At 36.5% G+C, this 21,255-nt stretch overlaps 1 protein-coding gene across 1 annotated transcript; it reads right to left on the minus strand.

Moving 5' to 3' along the window:
- Nucleotides 1-1,492: 1,492 nt before the first annotated feature.
- LOC105329934 (ELKS/Rab6-interacting/CAST family member 1) lies at nt 1,493-19,826 on the minus strand. Its single transcript, XM_034449017.2, has 15 exons — nt 18,545-19,826; nt 17,738-18,124; nt 17,237-17,335; nt 11,660-11,809; nt 10,880-11,047; nt 9,739-9,906; nt 9,137-9,279; nt 8,506-8,629; nt 7,974-8,114; nt 6,924-7,117; nt 6,558-6,693; nt 6,143-6,274; nt 5,733-5,887; nt 4,873-5,020; nt 1,493-4,062 (listed from the first exon to the last, which is right to left on the minus strand). Exons 1-15 carry the CDS (start codon nt 19,499-19,501, stop codon nt 3,910-3,912), a joined length of 3,255 nt encoding a protein of 1,084 aa, XP_034304908.2. The 5' UTR covers nt 19,502-19,826; the 3' UTR covers nt 1,493-3,909.
- Between the last annotated feature and the right edge of the window lie 1,429 nt (nt 19,827-21,255).

The raw sequence follows: 21,255 nt of genomic DNA on the forward strand, positions 1-21,255 counted from the left end.
CAAACACTATTATACATGGTGTATCCCTTTTTGGGAGTTGATTTTAATCAACTCTCCTATGCAGTTACTCAGACAAACCGAAAGTGAAACAGTGATTGGTCAGCACAAATCATTGCTGCTGACAAGACTTAGTTCTTGAAAATAATTGATAAATTCGATGTAATGTATGGTCAAGCATTGTTTTTCAAGGAAACTTATTTATAAATACCTTGAAAAAGTCAGATTTTAAATGGTACGCACAATTTAAATATTTTTTGTAGTCGTATTTATTCCTACGCCGGAGTTCAATATAGTCTCGTCCAACTCGACGCTGGGCTGTCTCCGTAAATCCTTGTCGGAGATTTACGGTGTCAGCCGAGCGTTTGCTGACCAATCACTGTTTCACTTTCGGTTTGTCTGGGTAACTTCATAGGAGAGTTGCTTAAAAATCAACTCCCAAAAACCATAGCAGTTCGCTAATCAGGAAATATAATTCATCTGAATTAAGACATAATTTGCTTTCCAGATGCCATCATCTTTGTTAGTTACTGGAACTTACTTCAGACAGGACGTGCATAGATGCTTAATCGATATAACCGCTTTAAAATTAATTTAAAATGTATACTCAGTCTGGTAGTTCACATCAAGGAAGCCTGGTTCTAATTATATCAATTACTCAATCCATACATCAACGTTTAGTTTATTTACACGTTTCCCATATTGCAATACGTTTCTTTATTCATAAAATGAGGACATAAATAATATTTGAATAAGCTAAATACATTCAATAGCATTTCAACCCTTCTGTTAATTTTTTTGTTCAATCCAAACGATTAGGAAATAAATATTTTCCATTGTTTTAAATATAAAGAGATTAAATTTTGCTCTCTATAACTTTTTTGTCAATTGAAAACCTAGAATTTTTAACGCTTACATGTATTTCACATTGACTCTCGCTTTTGTACTCAAAACATTGGTTTGTAACGATGGGAATCTAATTAATATTTGAATATGTTTTGAATATATTCAAAGACATACCAATCCTTCTGTTAAAGATATTTTTTTTTAATTCAAAGGATAAGGTAATAAACATTTTGGACTTTTTCAGATAAAAAGAGATTCAATATTGCTATCTATATTTTCCTTTTGTCAATTGAAAATTAAGAATTAAAAATTGAAGAGTGTATACACAAATGACTTTTGGACTATAAATGTATTCATCTGCTAACAAAATACACAACCTTTTTCTACAGGATAATTTGTTCATTGCATTAACATAATGAAAACAACAATTTTCAGCCGATTTACATTTCACAATCCACTATCAAGACATGGTCAGCGAGACTGGTTCGTGTGTCCCCATTTTACATATATCATGTACCATTAGCACTGGGTACAAAAGCTATCAGACATCTTTCTGATTTGAACATATTAAATATCATGGGGTAAGAAAAGCCAGTTTCTTCTCTTAATAATACTGACATTTATAGGACAAAGCATCAGAAGAGAAAAATTACATTTGAACTGGTGCTTTAATGACAATAACATATCAGTAGGAGAGTTACTCCCCTTTACCTAAAATGTGGCATGCTTAAATTATGGCTTGTAGGTTTAGAATATAGATTCACAGCTGCATGAAAAACACACACCGTATCAGAACAAGGCTGCTGCACAGTGATACTGAACACATAAGTATAACATTTTAAGTTATAAAACATAAATAGTACAAAACTTTACAATGCTGAAATGAATACAAAACTATACCCAACAAACGAAAAAAGATTTTAAAAAATTGTAAAATATCAACAGTGCCATGTTCTGTAAAGTAATCAATAACAATTAAAGTTTTTTATTCATTTTTAGACATGGCCTTTGTAGAAACCAATGCATAAAAAAATTAAATGTTTATCAAAGTAAAAAAAATGTCAACTTTTTTGTGAATAATGCCATCATCCAAGAATGTATGCATCCTCAAAACTCATTTTTTCCTTTAAATCTACAAAATTGATGCATTTTAATATTTATGAAATGGTTACCACAGTATGTCTAGTTACATATCAAATAAGATTTTTGCAAGTAAGCAAGCTACATGCACACATACAGTATGTAGATATATATAACTCTATTGTTGTTATAGTGGAGAATGCTTTGCCTAGTTTTAACATTGTGTGGAAAATAGCATGTTATATGGTTTAATTAGCTGTGCAACTCTGCTAAAGCCAATATGTGAAGTATAATGATGATAAATTAACAGGTAAATATCAATATCTCTGTAGATTGTCCAGATGAAGAGAGACTGGTGGAATAAAACTGTTTATAGTCAGATATAGGATCGATAATCTATCTTCCAGTTTGAGTTTATGATTGTTCTTCAAGTGAAATGAAAGGGGGAGGATTTTGTTACCCGAAGATAACTCCTTTAGAAAGGGAGGGACTATGGCTTTATTAAATATTATGGAATATTTAATGATTTTACTGAATGGTTTACACAATTACAGGTAACCAAAAATACTGAATATTAAAATTAATGGGATAAAGATAATGAGAGAAAAGGTGTAAATAAATTCCTTTAATTTCGTAAGAAGTACATGTTATCAACCATTTGCAGCACTGACATCAACAACCAACAGCTGTACAATGTACATCAAATAGCGACACTGTTGCAACCTCAGAATATAAAACTATGACACAAAATCACAACACACAGTATTAAGCATTGTACAAAGCTTGGTCACACAGAGACCAACATTGGCAAAGCTTGGCAGAGAGGTCACCTAATAGATATAAACACACAAGCAGGCAAAAAATCTCATGGAATTCGTAGCTATACACTAAAGTCTAAAGCTTGCTTATTTGGATTTAAATTATGTATACAGTCACTCAAATATACATGCACTATCACATTTACAAAGATCCACTTTACAGTTTTTGTAGAGCATTCATTTGAACCCCTAACATCGGATTGCAGGGTATTGCCACTGGCCCAGTACAATTAAAATTTGTTCAATTCTTGAGGTAACATTTTGTCATGTTTATAAACTAAAAGTGCTTTTTTTCTACACACTACATGTGTACAAAGGGTAAAAATAGGGACTGGGTAGATAGATATTTTTTTTAAAGATAATATCCATCTTTCACTGATTTTTTTTCTCATACAATTTTCAATACCTTGCTTCAGACAAAAAATACTCTTAGGTTCCTCTCAGCAACCAACATCTTATCAAAAACCTAATTTTGTAGATTGTTGAGTTGGGTAAAAATATGTGGGCAATCAAATAAATGAAACAAATAAACTATAAGCTAGCCGTAGGAGCCATCTCACAGTGTACACAAATAAAATACATGTACTGGCCTAATTAATTTCTCTCATGATTATATTATCATTCATATTCAGTCTGTGATCAAAAACATTTTCTTTTCAACCAAATATGTATGAAGAATTTCATATAAGAACTCATTTTGAGATTCTTATGAAAACTGAACATTTTTATTTTGCTCCTATAGGCAAAAAAATAACTTTTTCATATATATTTTTTACAAACTAACATAAAAAAACCCACAAATTGTTGCTGACGATCACAGCCTGTGAGCTTCACAAAGACAACAAGCTACAAGGATTGGTCTAAGGTTTGGTCTACAGCACAGGGATTCAGTAATGGCCCGCGTAATAAAAGGCTGTGACAAGATGCCAAATAGAAATGACATCTCCAAAGCTACGACCCTAGGGGGTCAGAACTCTGACTCTTCAAGAGATACACATAGCGACAGGTGGCCCTACAGAAGGATGGTAGTATGACCCTGCCAAAGACAACTGCATTGGTTCCATGTCAAATTTTTCAAAGGATCTTGTATTGCATGTAATACAGTTATAATACTGTGAGTACTGTCCCGTTAGTCTGTAGTGGTCAGTTCTTTATTCCGAGTCCAGTGTCAGGAGTCCAGAGAGGCGGGGGCGGTCAGGACGTACGGGTTCACACGGTCGGGCGACATCCCCTTGGCTCGGTGACTCGGAGATTTTTTGGAGCGCCCCAGAGACTCGCTCCGTCTCTCCTGTTTCTGGATCAGCTTCATCCGATTTTGTGTCTAATGAAGAACAGAAATTCAGAAAACATAAAATAATGTTAATTGAAATCAAATTTTGATATCATTCATTCTAAATTAAACATTTTCAAATATATATAGAGTATTCTAGCTGGCATCCCTTCTTAATACAAGTCTTACTACTTGATAACTCTTCTTCCTAATTCTAGTAATTAGGTCTTTCCACCTTTCAGGTGAAAGACCTTTTGATTTCGTTCTGTTTTTTATTATCATTGTTATTTTTTTTTTTATTTGGATTTATTCTTTGCTTTAGTGTGACTTAAAGCTGAACACCATTTGTAAATAGGCACTGTCCACCATATTTCTATTTTATCACCGTTTTCCCTACAACCCCTATATAAGCTGCAGACCTCGGTCGCAATGAAATTATCAAGTTTTACGCTTTGACACTTTTACTTACAATTAACCTAATTCTGACTTGTTTAGACTCTCCATCATTTCACCCGAATTTTACTTCAGCTTGACATTAGCCTCTGACTTGTTTGGACTTTTTCTCCTTCAGCCTGGCATAATCCTTATGTCTATCTTTCCTTCAGCCTAACTTAACCCTCTGATTTAATATGACTCTCTCTTTTTCAGCCTGACTTAAGTCTCTGACTTATTCTGACTCTTTTTTTCATTCTTACATAAGTATGACTTGCTTTGACTCTCTTTCCTTTTTCCCCAATTACATGTAAGTATCTAAGTTGTTTTGTTTCTCTTTCGCATTCATTCCGACTTAAGTCTGACATGTTTTGACCCTTTCAGCCTGTCTTAAGTCTGACTTGTTTTGACTCCTTCAGCCTGACTTACCACTTCCTTGAGTTGTTGCTGTAACTTTTCTTTCTCTCGGTTCAGCTTATCGATTTCCTCGGTGTTCCTCCGCTGTTTGGTGCTGGTCATCTCCAGCAGAGCGATGTTAGCATCCTTCTCACTCATTGCCGCCTGAATGGCCTCCTGCCTACAAACAACATCTCTTGTCAGTAACAGTCCAATATATGTCCCACACCAAGATCAATATCAGTTCATGCCTTTTAAGTTTTTTTTTAAATCAAAGAAATTTAAATGGATTTAAAAATAATTATGGCCAGTATCATCTCTGAAAATAATTTGAAATAATCAACAAAAATATTTCTACAATACTTCTAATAATTAAAGATCATTTCCTGTACAAGCTTTTAGCTTGTATTTTAAGTTAAAAATCCACTAATTTAAAATTAGAGTGAGAATAAGTGTTGGGGTTTGGCTCCTGGGGTTTGGATGTGTTCTTACAATGTACCTCATTTCATATACTCTCTCCAGATGGTTGTGCCTTTCTGACTGTAACTGGGGGGATGGGGGTGAGTATACTTACCTCATTTCATATACCTCCTCTAGGTGCTTGTGTCTCTCTGACTGTAACAGGGTGGGGTGTGTATACTTACTTCATTTCATACACCTCCTGTAGGTGCTTGTGTCGCTCTGACTGTAACTGGAGGGGGTGGGAGGGTGGGGTGTGTATACTTACTTCATTTCATACACCTCCTCTAGGTGCTTGTGTCGCTCTGACTGTAACTGGAGGGGGTGGGAGGGTGGGGTGTGTATACTTACTTCATTTCATACACCTCCTCTAGGTGCTTGTGTCGCTCTGACTGTAACTGGAGGGGGTGGGAGGGTGGGGTGTGTATACTTACTTCATTTCATACACCTCCTCTAGGTGCTTGTGTCGCTCGGATTGTAACTTCTTCAGTTTCATCTCCTTGTCCTCCAGCTGCTTCGTCAGGAAGTTGACCCGGGCGCTGTTCTCAGAAGACTTGTTCCGAGCCAGCTCCATGGTCAGTTCTGCCACCTTGTAAAACACAGTACTCATCATTATTACTCTGTGTGTTACTTATTACTGTATTTGCTATGATAGAATTTAGTTAAACAAACCTTTAAAGAGAAACGTAGTGTGCATATGGAATTTCTTTACCTTACAAAAATGACAGAATATTGACCATCTTTTTTAATGAAAATACTTACTACAATCTCTTGAATTGATTATTCTTTTTGTTTCAAAATTTTAACACTGGACTGATCTAACCTTGACCTTTGCCCTACTAACCTTTTGTTCCGCCTCCTCCAGCTGTTGTTGCTGTTCTACCATTACCATTTCCCGCTCGGCCGTGATGCGGACGCTCTCCTTCAGGGCCTCCTCAAGTTCCTCGATTCTGTCCCCTTTAGCAATCACAGCATCCTGAGGATAAATATTGGAATAAAGTAAGCAACAGATAAAAAAAAAATCTGCAATTTAACAATTTTCCAGATCTTTAAAATATTCTCATTGAGGACAACAGTTTGTAATTGGGGAACCTAGCTTGAGCTGTGTGGCATCCTTGTTCTAAAATATTCCTGATTAAGGGTAACAAAGTATTTGAGGATCCTACCATTAGCTGTGTAGAATTCTTACGCTTACTAATATATTCATCTCTAAAAATGCCTCTCGTAAGGATAATTATAGTTTGTATTTAAGGACCCACCTTGAGCTGCGATGCATCGTCGCTGAGGTCACCCTCTCTCCTCCGGGCCTCCTCCAGTAAGTGGGCGTTCTTCTTTTTCTCTATCTGTTGTGTTCGCTTCAACGTTCCCATTTTCTGCTTGTACTCTTTTATCACTCTGAATGAAGAGATCAAACAGGTTCATACAAATTGCTTACACCCTTATTATATTCAAACTAATTGAAAAGATAGCAATATGTAGATACTGCACAACTGGTAATTTAAATGCTTTTCACATCCAGCAAATTCTCTACATGAATTTCAGCTGAGAAAATCTGGCAGCTCTCAAAAACTCAATTATTTTTCCACATGCAGGTAACATATATTAATTAAACATAGCTAACTTACTCTTGCATTTCTTCAATGTCTTTTTCCTTCTTGGCCTTGTCTTCCTCCATCTCTTTAACAATAGTCTGTAACCTTTCAACCTCTGCTTTGGTTGACCTTGCCTCCTCCTCCTGAACTTTGACCTCTGCTGTTAGGTCAGCTATTTTCTTCTTGCTCTCTTCATCCATAGTCTTCCCTTCTGTAGCTTTTGTTTTCTGAATGAAAATATAAGTATTGTACAGTACATTTATCTCAAGAAAATATTCAAAAGTCATCAAAAATTGGAATTAATCTAGCATGTGCATTTTTATTGGCTTTTGAAAATTGAATGTATTTTATATCTTTAACTAAAGCTTGGAACTTGTACCACTGCTAGCTTAGGAGAATGTGCATAGGTGTTAAAAACACTGAATGCTGTAAATTCCTTATTTTATGTGAGTGCTTAATTCCGCTGTTTTTGTATCAAATTGCGAGAATACAAAATCACGATCCCCAATTTTTTTTATAATTTCCTATAGCTCTAAACTGTCGGAAAAATAAAAGCGAGACTTTAAATTTCGCAAGGGTTGCTTCTCGTGATTTTGCGCGGATATTTATTCCTCACGTTTATTCAAAATCTACAGTATCATTGACTAAACAATTTTTATTTTTGAAAAGGAATAATTTTTGCTTAGCAGAACCTGTAATAGCCTTCCTTCCTTGACTTTTGAATAAAACATGTAACTGATATGAATGCAGGCTTATAATGTAATTACAACTTATGGGGCTTTTCTTTGATTTCATTACTTTCAATTTAGAAACAACACAGTACGGTATGTATTTCAATTTTGTACAGTAAAACCAAGTTATAGTGAAGCCCTTGAAACCAATGTAGTTACTTCATCATAAGTATCTGTAAATCAGTTTTACCAAAGTTCATTACAGATGTAAAGTCTTAAAAGGATATGTTAAGAATTTTGCTGGGGATTTCGATTCCACAAAACTGTACTACATCTGTGATTTTGCTACATCCATGTTGATACTAAAAATGATTTAGTATATCATAAATCAGACACTGGTTTAACAAAATACCTCTTCCACTTCAGCCTTCAGGTTCTGAATTTCCCCCGTCTTATCCTGCACTTCCTGTTCTAGAAGTTTGATTCGACTCTCTAGTTTGAATTTTTCAGACCCTGCTTCTGTTACTTCCTCTCTCAATTCACATAGCTCAGTCTGTTGTAAAAAGAGTAGAAATATACCAAAAACATTATAACAAAATAAACTTGTAGTGATAAATCCTTCACACGGGCATTGGGACATTTCAAGGAACTTGGTACATTATGAATTAGAAGGAAGTCCCCAATATTGTTTTAACTTTTATAAAGAAGGATCAAAAAGTTTTAGCATTCATATAATATAACATCTGGAAAAAGAAACTTCATAAAATCTTTTTGTTTGCTCACATAAAACATATCTTGAGACCTTATAATTTCTACATGACCATTTTCCCAAACACAATCAACAGTACTGTAGAAGACGTCCTGATGTTGGAATTTGATCTGCCTTTTACCTGCCGGTAAGTTACATCTGGATGATGTCTATCCACCTGTCTATATTGACTTACCTGTCGGTCAGTAACGTCTAGATGAAGCCTATCCACCTCAGCCTTCAGGTCGTGGTTCCTCTTCATGTACAGGTCACACTCCTCCTGATGCTCTGACTCTGCCCGGTCTCTCTGCTCCTTCAGTCTGTCACACACAACCAAAGTAAGATTAATACTCAGTATTGTAAACTACTTTTATTAGCAACATCTTTACTTCAGATTATCAAGTGATAAAATGATTCCAGAAACTCCAGAAACAGAGACAGTTCAAATTTAATATACAAGTATAAGACATTGAAGAATATCCACAGGAAAAATAATCTTAAAGAAGCAGCTCTTGCAAACGTAACAAAATTGTGTCATGTATGAATTACTGTAGAGTCATTAGAATTTGTGGTGGCTCAATTTTCGTGGTTTTCATGGGTAGCCCTCCACCACGAATTTACATCCTCAATGAAAACAAATTTAGAAAGAGTTATCTTTATTACTGAAAATGAAACCTGATGCATCCACGACAATACATCCCTACAAATAAGCAAAAAAAACTTCATCCACAAAAATTGGCCCCTACGAAATTAAATGATTCCACAGAATTGTAACTGTGTACTACTGTATTTACAGTGTACAACTGTCACAGTTATAAGTCACCGACCTTTCTATCTGTTTCTCTTTCTCTGTGATGGTCTCCTCCAGTGTTGCTATGGCCGATGTTGTATCCTCCATGTGTGTCTGTGAGGCCTTCAGCTGGGCTATCGTGGCATCCTTCTCCTTAAGGTCTTCCTCCAGGGCCTCAATCTATAAATAGTTTTGTAACGTATCAAACTCTTCTCTGACCTGTGCCTAGTTGGCTGTGGTCCAAAAAGTTAGCAGCATCTGCAGTTGTGACCCAGATGAGGGTTATAAGATCATGATAGAATGTTAAATATGTGTTAAACTGGCAATGATTGTTGTTTTTACAAGGATATTTGAACAAGATGTATACTGTATACAGGGTAATTTTCACCCCATGTTATTTTTGCCCTTCTCAGGGTTGTCTCTAAAAATTGAAGTAGAAGGAGGAAATGAAAAAGGAAATGAAAAAGTAGAAGGAGGGTCTGGGGGTCTTGCTTATAGCTACATTGTGTTTGCAATGTAAGATTAGCCGGGTAATTAAGGCATTATAGGTGGGGGAATTCCCCGCCTCCCGGGTCTTAGAGACAACCCTGCCTTCTTCACAATTATCTAGCTGAATGAAATATATGATACTATTCTTACCTTCCTCTGCAGAAGAGTGAGTTTGCGGTCCTTGGTCTCTATCTGTTCACGGAGCTCCGAGATCTCACTTTCGATCCGTCTTTTCTCGGACTGCAGACTCAGGGACTTCTGGTCGTTCTTGTCGATGGTGGAATTCTTCTCCTTCAGCTTCTCACGGAACTCATCAAGCTGGCGAAATGACACAAATACAATATGTTAAACCTTAAAAAGATCAGGGAAACAAGAGATAAATACAAAACACCTGGCCATAAAAAACATTCAGTGTTATGAATAAATATCTTATAATTCATATTAAAATAAAAAAGTATCGTAGAAATCACAGCATTATTTTGCTACCATAATAATTGTGTTTTCAGAGAAATATTTCATTGATACTACAAATATGATTCTTTGTTCGCCACAACTTGGGTCTTGCTGTTTAATTTAACAGAATATGTCTGGCTGAATCATCCTGCTGTCTGTAGCATGGCTAGCTGTCTGTAGCATAAATATATTTGTTAGTAGCATGGCTAGCTGTCTGTAGCATACAAACCTCTGTTTGTAGCATGGCTAGCTGTCTGTAGCATGGGTAGCTGTCCGTAGCATACATACCTCTGTCTGTAGCATGGCTAGCTTTCTGTAGCATACATACTTCTGTCTGTAGCATGGCTAGCTGTCTGTAGCATACATACCTCTGTCTGTAGCATGGCTAGCTGCCTGTAGCATGGGTAGCTGTCCGTAGCATACATACCTCTGTTTGTAGCATGGCTAGCTTTCTGTAGCATGGGTAGCTGTCCGTAGCATACATACCTCTGTTTGTAGCATGGCTAGCTGTATGTAGCATACATACCTCTGTTTGTAGCATGGCTAGCTGCCTGTAGCATGGCTAGCTGTCTGTAGCATACATACCTCTGTTTGTAGCATGGCTAGCTGTCTGTAGCATGGCTAGCTGTCCGTAGCATACATACCTGTCTGTAGCATGGCTAGCTGTCTGTAGCATACATACCTGTTTGTAGCTTGGCTAGCTGTCTGTAGCATGGCTAGCTGTCCTTAGCATACATACCTCTGTCTGTAGCATGGCTAGCTGTCTGTAGCATGGATAGCTGTCCTTAGCATACATACCTCTGTCTGTAGCATAACTAGCTGTCTGTAGCATACATACCTCTGTCTGTAGCATGGCTAGCTGTCGGTCTTTGGCTGACACCTGGTCCTTTAGTACAGTGATGTGTTGCTGATTCTCAGACTGTTGACTGGTCAAGGTGTCCACTTTCAGTTTCAGGCCTTCTAGTTCTGTCTCTTTCCTTGACAGATCTGTCTTTAATCTCTCAATCTATAAACACATTGACAATAACCAGTGAAAAATTCACACTTCACCTGAAATAATGTGTTGTTTTAAGTCCATTAGAGATTATTCTGGGCTGCAGAGACACTTTCACACTTTTGCTATAAAGAGGTTTTAGATCAAGACCTTTAATCACACACCACTGGTCTCTACAGCTCTGTGTACTTGAATTAATGCCCAGCAAGAAATCACCTGTCAATTCTCAAGGTCTGATTCAGCTTTATAAGATGAAGACTTAATCATATCACAAACATAACCTTTCTTTCTATAGTATTTCCATTCCCACTAAAAGAGGAAAGAAAATAAATGTTTCATAAATGCGTAGTCTATATAATCATGGTCATATTTGAACAGCAATCAATCGCAATGACCTTCAAAACAAAGACTGGCCTTGACTTTGATTGCAAGTTCTTGACCTTTGACTTTCAAGGCTACCAAGTATCCCATATTGTAAGGCTGTAGATATATACCCCCTCCTTCTCCTTCACTTATGCCTAGTTCTATATCTTCGACAATCAACATACCCAAGAATCATATATTTAAGGATATAAACTTATTTCCTCCCCCCTCTATCTGTGTATTTTGACCCTTGCCACTGACCTCTGATCGAAGCTGCTTCTCTTTCCCGGTCAGGCTGTCCTTGTGTCCGGAATCCTTCTTCATGCTCCCCTCCGACCCACTCTCCTGGTTCTTCATCATACGATCCTCCAGGGCCTGCACATCCTTCTCCAAGGCTGCGATCCTTGAGTCCTACAAAACAAGAAGTCCTCTAGGATCATATAATAAAGATGTACACCTACAGGCCTGCAATTTTATTCACTGATCAATACATAATGGAAACTAATATCTCTTATTTTTTTAGAGCTAAACAATAACAACAAAGTTAACAGAGAGACACTGTCACAGAATGTTATTCCTGTACCATTTGAATTCGGTCCTAAAGGTATAATACAACACCAACCTTGTAAGATTTGTTTGGACTGTCATAGGAAGGCTATTACAGAATGTCATTCGATTGAGAAATATACTATCATAAGTTGAAATATGTCAAATACTCCTACAAACTTAGAGAAATGATCCTTAAACCCAATAGTGACCATAGAATATTCCTGAGAACTGCACACAAGATACTATATATCTAACTACTTTCGAAACCCAACAATAGACACAACAGACAGCAAAAGCCTATAATTAAAGTGTAGTTTTACTAAAAAATGAAATTATTCTATATACACCAATAGAGATTCATTGTTTACATTATTTTTGTAATTAAGAGGAGCAGACCAATTGTCTGAATCTGACTGTGGCGACTTACATAGAAATAAACTGTACACATGTGTGGTGACTTACACAGAAATAAACTGTACACATGTGTGGCGACTTACACAGAAATAAACTGTACACATGTGTGGTGACTTACACAGAAATAAACTGTACACATGTGTGGTGACTTACACAGAAATAAACTGTACACATGTGGCGACTTACACAGAAATAAACTGTACACGTGTGGCGACTTACACAGAAATAAACTGTACACATGTGTGGCGACTTACACAGATATAAACTGTACACATGTGTGGCGACTTACACAGAAATAAACTGTACACATGTGTGGCAAATTACACAGAAATAAACTGTACACATGTGTGGCGACTTACACAGAAAAAAAACTGTACACATGTGGGGCAACTTACACAGAAAAAACTGTACACTTGTGGCGAATTAAACAGAAATAGTACACGTGTGTGGCAACTTACACAGAAATAAACTGTACACATGTGTGGCGACTTACACAGAAATAAACTGTACACATGTGTGGCAAATTACATCGAAATAAACTGTACACATGTGTGGCGACTTACATAGAAATAAACTGTACACATGTGTGGCGACTTACACAGAAATAAACTGTACGCGTGTGGGGACTTACACAGAAATAAACTGTACACATGTGTGACGACTTACACAGAAATAAACTGTACATGTGTGTGGCAACTTACACAGAAATAAATTGTACACATGTGCATTGTGTAATCCTTTGTGCTGTCTAAATTACTGTGTTCAGCAAATGCTTCCTGGCTTGACTTTTAGACTGATTCAGTCACACACCACTATTTCATGGCAATATTTTCTTGTAATAAATGTTCTGTGTTCAATCCATAATATATAGGGGGCCTATAATAAAACTGTGGATTTCTGCGGTGAATCATGAACACATGGTTTTTACTTTCACTATGACTGATACTTATTAAATCATCAATATTTACATATACAGCCTACATTATTTGTACATATAAACAATACTTCCAATAATACATCAATTTCTTCCCATTTTAAGCCAATACCTGAATGTTAAAGAGTGAAAACCTCCGTCTAGTACAGTTTACAACAGATGGTGTAGATCCTGTGACTTTTTGTTGTACCCTGTGTCACGGGATCCCCAGATCTCGCTACATTATCATCATCCCGTCACTAACCTCACAGTCAAGTAAAACTTAAACTCAGATAACAAGAAAACACCAATAACTATGCTTTCCAATATATCCTATCTAATCAGCCATTGAAAAAAGATACCATTTTATCAGTTCATCTATGAATGTTATATTAAGATACATGTAACTATTTTGTTTAATATGTAAGTCTTGTTAAATGATCGTCAACATATTATTGTATCGTACTCACCCTTATTAAAGTAACAGCAGTTTATCCAAAGTATCTCTAAAGTATCTCAATAATTATACTTTGATAAAGACTTCCACTAAAGTATCACTGCGTAATGACCAAGTACTCCTTCAATCTACTGGCTTTGTTCTGAGTCTATAGAAGGACCTGGTTCACGCATCAGCTGACAGTATGTCAGTACAATATAATGAGTGTTAATTTATCAGATATAATTGCTGATTTAGAATAAAGTCTTATTTCTTCCTGGATCTTGTGTCATCTTCCTGAAGTCATTGTACCATGCCCGGCCTCAACACAATCATTCATTTTTTCATTTTAATTATTAGCTATGCATGTATTTGTGATACTTAAAGTAGTTATTAAAGTATGAGGGAAATGCCTGATAAAGTAATCTATTACATTTGATTACAGGACAAAAAATTAATGGAATTGATTACACAAAATTCCCCTATATAATTGATTATTAATCAATTACATCTTATGTGCCCATGCCTAATAAAAGTGAGATTTTAAAATCAGCAAGATGTTCTTATCATGACTTAATGCGAATATTAATTCCTAACATTTAATTTGGAATTTAGAGTAGTTGTTTTCTCATTTATAAACCCTTCAGAAAAATTATTTCCCCATGGTAAAATTAATTGCTATCCATCATCATATTATACTGTAAGATAGGATAATCAGGAAATTTTCAATTTACTTGGTATTTCATACTGATTTTTTTTTTTTGAATCAAACAAAACTCTTAGACATATTGTTGAGTATTTCTAACTTACGAGTCATCCAAGATATAACTTTATATCAGGAGCTTATTTTCAAGAGAATTTTTTTAAGATTTTCGATTTCACAGTGCTCCAGTTTTGTTTCACTAATACAAAGTTAATTTCTATGTGATTTTACTCCAGTTTTGTTTCAGTAATACAGAAAATGGATGCTACAAGGCTGTGTAAAAGGAATTTTAACACATCTGATGAAAGGATGTCAATTCAATTTTTTTTATCATAAAATTGGAACAAAAAAATCCTCAAAAATGTGAGTATAGTCAGAGGACATCAGGGAACACCCAGTATGTTTGTCGACAGAGGAAATCCTCCTACCGCATTTTTCACTGCCTGGTCACACAGAATGCAGTCATTGAACAAACACATACTGTTCATTAAACAAATATAAACCAAATAGCCCATTGTTAAAGGTGAGTTTTTGACGGAAATCTTAAGTTAGGCTGTAAATCAAGTAAAATTGCTGTTATAATACGTTGATGCGACAAAGACGTAAACAAACAAGAAATGGAGGGGTGAATGTTATGACAGTGTGGGGGGACTGTCTGTCCTTCCCAGGCTCTTTATATACACCCTCACAGAGGAAGCTGTTGTTACAGTGTCGTATTGATTTCATACATCTTCATATAGCTATCACTACCTTTACTGATTGTTGACTTCCTGTTTCCAACGACCTACTTAACAGGTTAATTGGGTCATAATAGGATTCATAATCAGCCTGACAGAAATATAGGTTAGTGACCCAGAAGCCTCTCCCCCTTAAACCGGTCACATGACTCAAACATAGACCTTCACCAGAAGCTGATCATGCAATGCTACCCCCACCCACCCCTCCCCCCAAAAACCCCTGGTGATTACATGATACTCAAGCATGTTACAGGGAACAGAATGCCCTTAAAGCAGCAGAGTTTTGAGGGTGTTACCCTGATTAAGTCCAGGTCATGACACCTTAAAGCATTAGAGATGATGTTGTGACACCTTGACCCAGAACAGACAATGCTGTGACACCTTAACCTAGAACAGACAATGCCATGATGCTTTCCCCAGAACACGATACACAGGTAACACTGTCCATGCTTACCCACACCTGACTAATCTGCCATTGATTCGGGAAAGATATAAGTCAGGTCATATAGCAAGAGACCATCTACAAAGGTACAAAATACTGATCATCAATCATTCAGAGTACAGATCTAATAGGAGTACAAAATACATGTACTGATCATCAATCATTCAGAGTACAGATCTAATAGGAGTACAAAATACATGTACTGATCATCAATCATTCAGAGTACAGATCTAATAGGAGTACAAAATACAAACACAACAACAGTCATGTGTTACATTAAACAACAGTTTATACATTAGCCATTGTATTTATAACAAATATATGTAGAATGTAGATGATGCATTTTAAGTAGAAATTGGCAGTACATCTCTTAATGACATTCTAATTTGAGTTAAAGAGAAAATATTATCTAGATCCAACTATATTGGATGAAATCTGGATTTATTTTTTACTCTGGATTGATCGAGTCCGTTATTAGAGGAGAAGGAATGGAGAAAGTTTCAGGAAGGGTTGATTGAGTGCTCAGTCATACTCAGATTAAAAATCCATAAAATATAATGAAACCGTCATAAATCTGAGGTCTGGAGGGACGCAGCGTTACCTGTATGCATCACCTGTATTACCTGTATGTGATCGTTCTCCTATTACAGAGCTAGCCAATTTCTCGGTGTAGATTTACGGGATTTAACAGTCCTTACAATCATTTCTATTTTAACTGTTCTGCTCAAACATTCTGGCAGTTAAATTGTGTTCTCTTTCTTAAACTGAAGGTCTAAGTACCAGTAATAGCTACTGGTGACATTATGGAATATCATTCCAGATTTCCTATATATTTTAATGATTGCATTAATTACTAAATATTGTTCCTATTTAACTGGGAATACTGTTCTTGCACTACATGTATTTTTCAAAATTTATTGTATTATGGAATATTGTTTAAATTAGCAAAACAGAAGATCAATATAGTAGGAGTTACTAAATACACAACAGAATGTTATTCAATAAATTAAATTATTCACATACAGGAATATCTGGCACATAATACATTACTGGTATTTATCTACATGCTTCAATTGGTATGTATTTGTAATACATTCGAATATTAAGAACAGAGCAGAAATGAGAACAATGAAGAAAAATGTGAAATATGTTGTAACAACCAGTAACAAACACTTGACAGGTCTACAGAACCACTTCAAGCGCTACTTCCTTCACCAGCCACATTTGTTTTTATCACAGGATGCGAATCCAAACAGAGCAACCAAAAACTGTTGAACATCAATGTAAACACATAAAACCACAGACTGGCTTCATCGGTCCAATCAATAGCGGACTAATTAGGTCTCCGATTACAGAGTCGTGCACTATTAAAATAATCTCCTTGTAAATGAGCATTTCCTGCAAACAGTCTTTACTGCTTGCATTTTTATTACAATTGTTTATGTCAAAATGTTACTTTTCTTTTAAATTGATAAAACTATGGTCCTATGGCTGGCAGCTTGATATGCATGTACCGGTGTATCTATCTCTGTTTACAAAGCTAGCGAGTCGGACAGAATGCTTTCACAATGACATGACATCACAGATGATCTATAACCTACAAACAGCCGACTGAGTGACCTTGACCTGAGGATCATGGCTTACCTTGGCCTCTAGCATGGCCTTCATGGTGTGTGTACTGGCCGGCATCTGCTTCAGCTGTAGGTCCAGTTCCTTCAGCTCATCAGACAAACGCGTCTTCTCCTGCAAGACATGACAAGAGCCTCTAACTAATTCCATCTAATACACATGTCAAATCAACTACATCAACCTGAAAGTTTATAACTTGTTTAATAATTTAGGGGGGGTGAAAACAATTTATAAGATCCATCTAACTATACTATATATACTAAATTAAAAACATAGTTTCTTATCGAAGCAGTGTCAAAATCTTTTATTCAAAAAGATAGGGCCTTTTTATTCTGCTTTTCTGAGATAAACTCATTTCCAGTCAATACTATCAGTAAGTGTTGTATGTATACTGCATATCCATTGCAGCATGTAAATAATTGATCAAGTAAACTTCTATACCTAACAATGAGCACAAAAACACAATGTTAAGTATTGAGTCTGTCATAAGACACTAAGTTTTGAGTATATTCTGACCTCTCTGAGCGCTGTGGACTCATCCTGCTGCTGGCTGAGCTCGTTCTGGAGTTGTTTGATCTTTCGCTCATCCTCGAGTCTCTGAGCCTGCAGACTCTCAATCTCGAGCTGGTTCTCCTGAATGTTGCCCACTGAGTGGCCCTTACTTTGTAACATCTCGAGCAGCTTCTTCATGCTCTCATCTCGAGCAGCCAGCGTCTGTTTCTGAATCTCAATTCGTAGCTCCATCTCATCAACTGTCTTTCGTAAAATGAGTATTTCTTTTGATTGCTTGTCCTTCTCTCGCTGAAGAATCTCAATTTCTTGTTGAGATATTCGGGAACTTGCCTGAACATCTTCCCCAAGACTGACTTGGTTTTCCAGACTTTGTATCACAGAGGACTGTTTCTGAGTTTGTTTGGGAAAAAAACACCCAAAATTCAACATGGTGAAACATGGTTAAAAAACTTTAAAAGGCTATAATTTATCTCTTATTGATTTAAAATGAAGAGCCTCTCTACTAAGAAGAAAATGTTCACATTATGAGACAACCAATCACAACTTTTCTTTATCAAGAATAAGTCTTTGCAAATCAAATTTGAAAAAGGCTTTCTATTTAAAAACTTGCATTACTGTTGTTATCAGCTTAATTGTTGAAGATTAAATCTTAATAGATCTAGTGATTTTTAAGGGGGCACTAGCCGATCATTGAGGCTACTGATTTTTTTTTACTTATCAAACACAGTTTTATGATAAGATGTATCATCCTGACATTGAACTTTTAAACTCCAATTTCAACTCATTTCAATATTACAATACTTATCTTACCTTAAGCTCAGCTTGGGCCACCTTCAGTTGTTCATTCATCAAACAATACTTTGCACTCTCTTCCTTTCTCAGGGCTCGCTCTTTTTTCAGCTCTGGACTCCAGAAAGTTTTAATACTGTTCATACTAGAACTCAGCTTTTCTTTGGTTGAGTCTAGTTCCTGTTGAAGCTTGGCACAGTCCTTGCTTAACTCAGCGATCTGTCCTTCCAAATCCAGGACAAAAGTGTCACGGAAATTCCTCATCTCTTGATTGTACAGCTGTGTAGTGTAATCTGGACGTTCCATTGAGCGGGACCGCCCGGGGTAGTGGTGGTCACGCTCCAACGACCTTGCTCCCATATGAGGGTATTCCCTGTCTGTCACCCTCTCCCTGCTAAAACTTGATGACATAGTATAACTGTGTAGGTCTCTGGGACTAATGTTTGAATTGGATTCACTCTGTGCCAACATCTGAAGTCTGTCAATCTGTCTCTCTAGTGACCGCTCACTGAGCTGTGGGCTTCCATCTTGCTCATATCTCTCCCGAAGTGAACGAACACTGTGAAGAGTATTGGATTTCATGCCAGAATTTGTTGGGCTGCTATAGGGACTACTGTGGGCATTAGAGAGAACAGGATTAGAAGATAATGCTGGATTAGAGGGACTATGATAGGGACTTCCTCCTCCATGACTGTTTACTCCTCCCTCGAAATAATATGCATGTCCTGGGGAATGACTTAATGTCTGGGACCGAGTCAACATTTCTGAGGACCCCATTGGCATGGACTGACCATTCTTAGCTGGAGATGTGTGTGTACTTCCATCAGCGATTACATATCCTCCCGAATTTTTTCGAGATTTTCCAGAGAAGATATTTTTTGGAAGAGATGCAGTCATGCTGCTGAATGGACCATAGCTGGGGCTCTCCTTACCATTCCGCGCCTTACCTTCTTTCGACTTCTTGCTTTTACTAAACATTTTGATTTATGACGTCTAGTCATCAGCGAATAATGCGCGAACTCATTATCCTCTTGAGTATACCGATTACCGTCTCCGCGGGGGCTTGGGCGAAAGAAGATCTCAATCAGCGAAAAGGTCCATCACAGAGAAAGAGAAAAACGTTTTATGACTAGCTCTGTCAAACATGACACCTGCTAAACAAATTTAGCTCGGGTAGGACAACATCTTCGACGGAGTCTGCCTTCACCTGGGCTTTTCTAAAGGCAGACACAACTTCAACATTTGCAGACAACTTTTTTTCAGCAGCCAGTCTTAATTAATATTTATCTCTCTACTTCCGGTGTTTAAATATTTAAGAATGGATTTAAGGAAACGAATTAGTAAAAAGATCTTTCCGATCCAATATTCTTGTTTTACAAGAACATGTACAAATCATCATTTTTGAAAGTAGGGTGGGGCCAAACTTTACCGAAATCGTGGTATGCGCTAATAAATAGATAAATAAATAATCCGCCAATTTTCAATCCGTAATTTGGGGGGGGGGGGGGGGGGGGGTAATGTAGACCGTAACAAACCTATCGAACTTCTACTTAAACGTTAATTTTGAATCATTTCACTACAGTTTTGTATACCCCACAAAAATATGGAAGGAGGGCAACTCTTTTAAAATTATATTTCCTATATGTAAATTTAAGAAAAATGTTTGCTGCGAGAAACATATTGGGGAGGGGAAGTTTAAACAAAATCATCAGGTTTTAAAAACGATTATAAATTTAAAGTTAAATTATTTTTTTCATCTTATCATGGAATTCCTGTACGTACACAGGGTTTGGATTTGAATCATCTGGTTAATTTGGAATAATTTTGTTATCTCAGTACAGTGATTTTTGCGGTGGTTGTTGGCAGAGACATAAACGTAGACATAGACGTTATTTATGTCTCTGTTGTTGGTAATAGTTTGGAGATTCATCTTTATGGTGACCAGACCACAGACATAAATAACATGTCTCTGATAATGACATTTAATTTAAACACTTGAATTCCGAGACATGGTCATAAAAAATCATATAAACGATTTTTTACAATCATTCCTTAAATCGATATTTTACAGTATACCGTCAACGCGGATCCCGCACTTTGAAACTTTTCGATTTTAAATCTACGTAAATTGCATATCATCCTGAGAGGATACACTGAAATGAAAAAACAAAACCTGACTGATCCTCTTGTATGCATGCAGCTCATGATCTATTATCATTATCATTTAATTTTCATATGATGTACCTTGAAGTTGATGCTTTGTCTATAAATATATAGAACATTTTTTTTTCTCGATTTTTTTTTTGGCGCTTAATAATATGCAAAGTTTTGAGATGCGAAATTATTAGTCTCTACATGAATATCAATTCAAAATAATCAATTTTCAATTAAATTAATTATTATTATATAACATGAAGCTTTATATTATTCAAGTATAGTTTCATATGATTGACTTTTATGAATACTTCGATAACTGCATGCATGGGGGGGGGGATAGCCCCCCCCCCCGCCCCCATCCCCCATCCCACAAACACACTTTCAATTTGTTTCCGACGCCACTGGCATGGGTGTTTCAATTGGTAATCTATACAGGTATAGAGTGAAGTGTCATGACTGGCATTAGCTGTGACAATAATTCAACGTTCGTTTTAAAAGTAGAGATGTGGACCATTTTAGATGGCCAGGATCCACTTTGATATGAAGTACATTAAGATGAGTGTGATTAGACCTAC

The sequence above is a fragment of the Magallana gigas genome, chromosome 4 (assembly GCF_963853765.1).
Source record: "Magallana gigas chromosome 4, xbMagGiga1.1, whole genome shotgun sequence".
NCBI lineage: Eukaryota > Metazoa > Mollusca > Bivalvia > Ostreida > Ostreidae > Magallana > Magallana gigas.

Bases quoted from the DNA above. Each gene is read 5' to 3' on its own strand.
- LOC105329934 (XM_034449017.2), bottom strand. From the start codon at position 19,501: ATGTTTAGTAAAAGCAAGAAGTCGAAAGAAGGTAAGGCGCGGAATGGT. The intron at 11,810-17,236 runs GTAAGCCATGAT...CTTGTTTTGTAG, and splicing joins AGGCCATGCTAGAGGCCAAG to GACTCAAGGATCGCAGCCTT. The intron at 5,021-5,732 runs GTAAGTATACAC...TGTTGTTTGTAG, and splicing joins GAGGAGGTGTATGAAATGAA to GCAGGAGGCCATTCAGGCGG.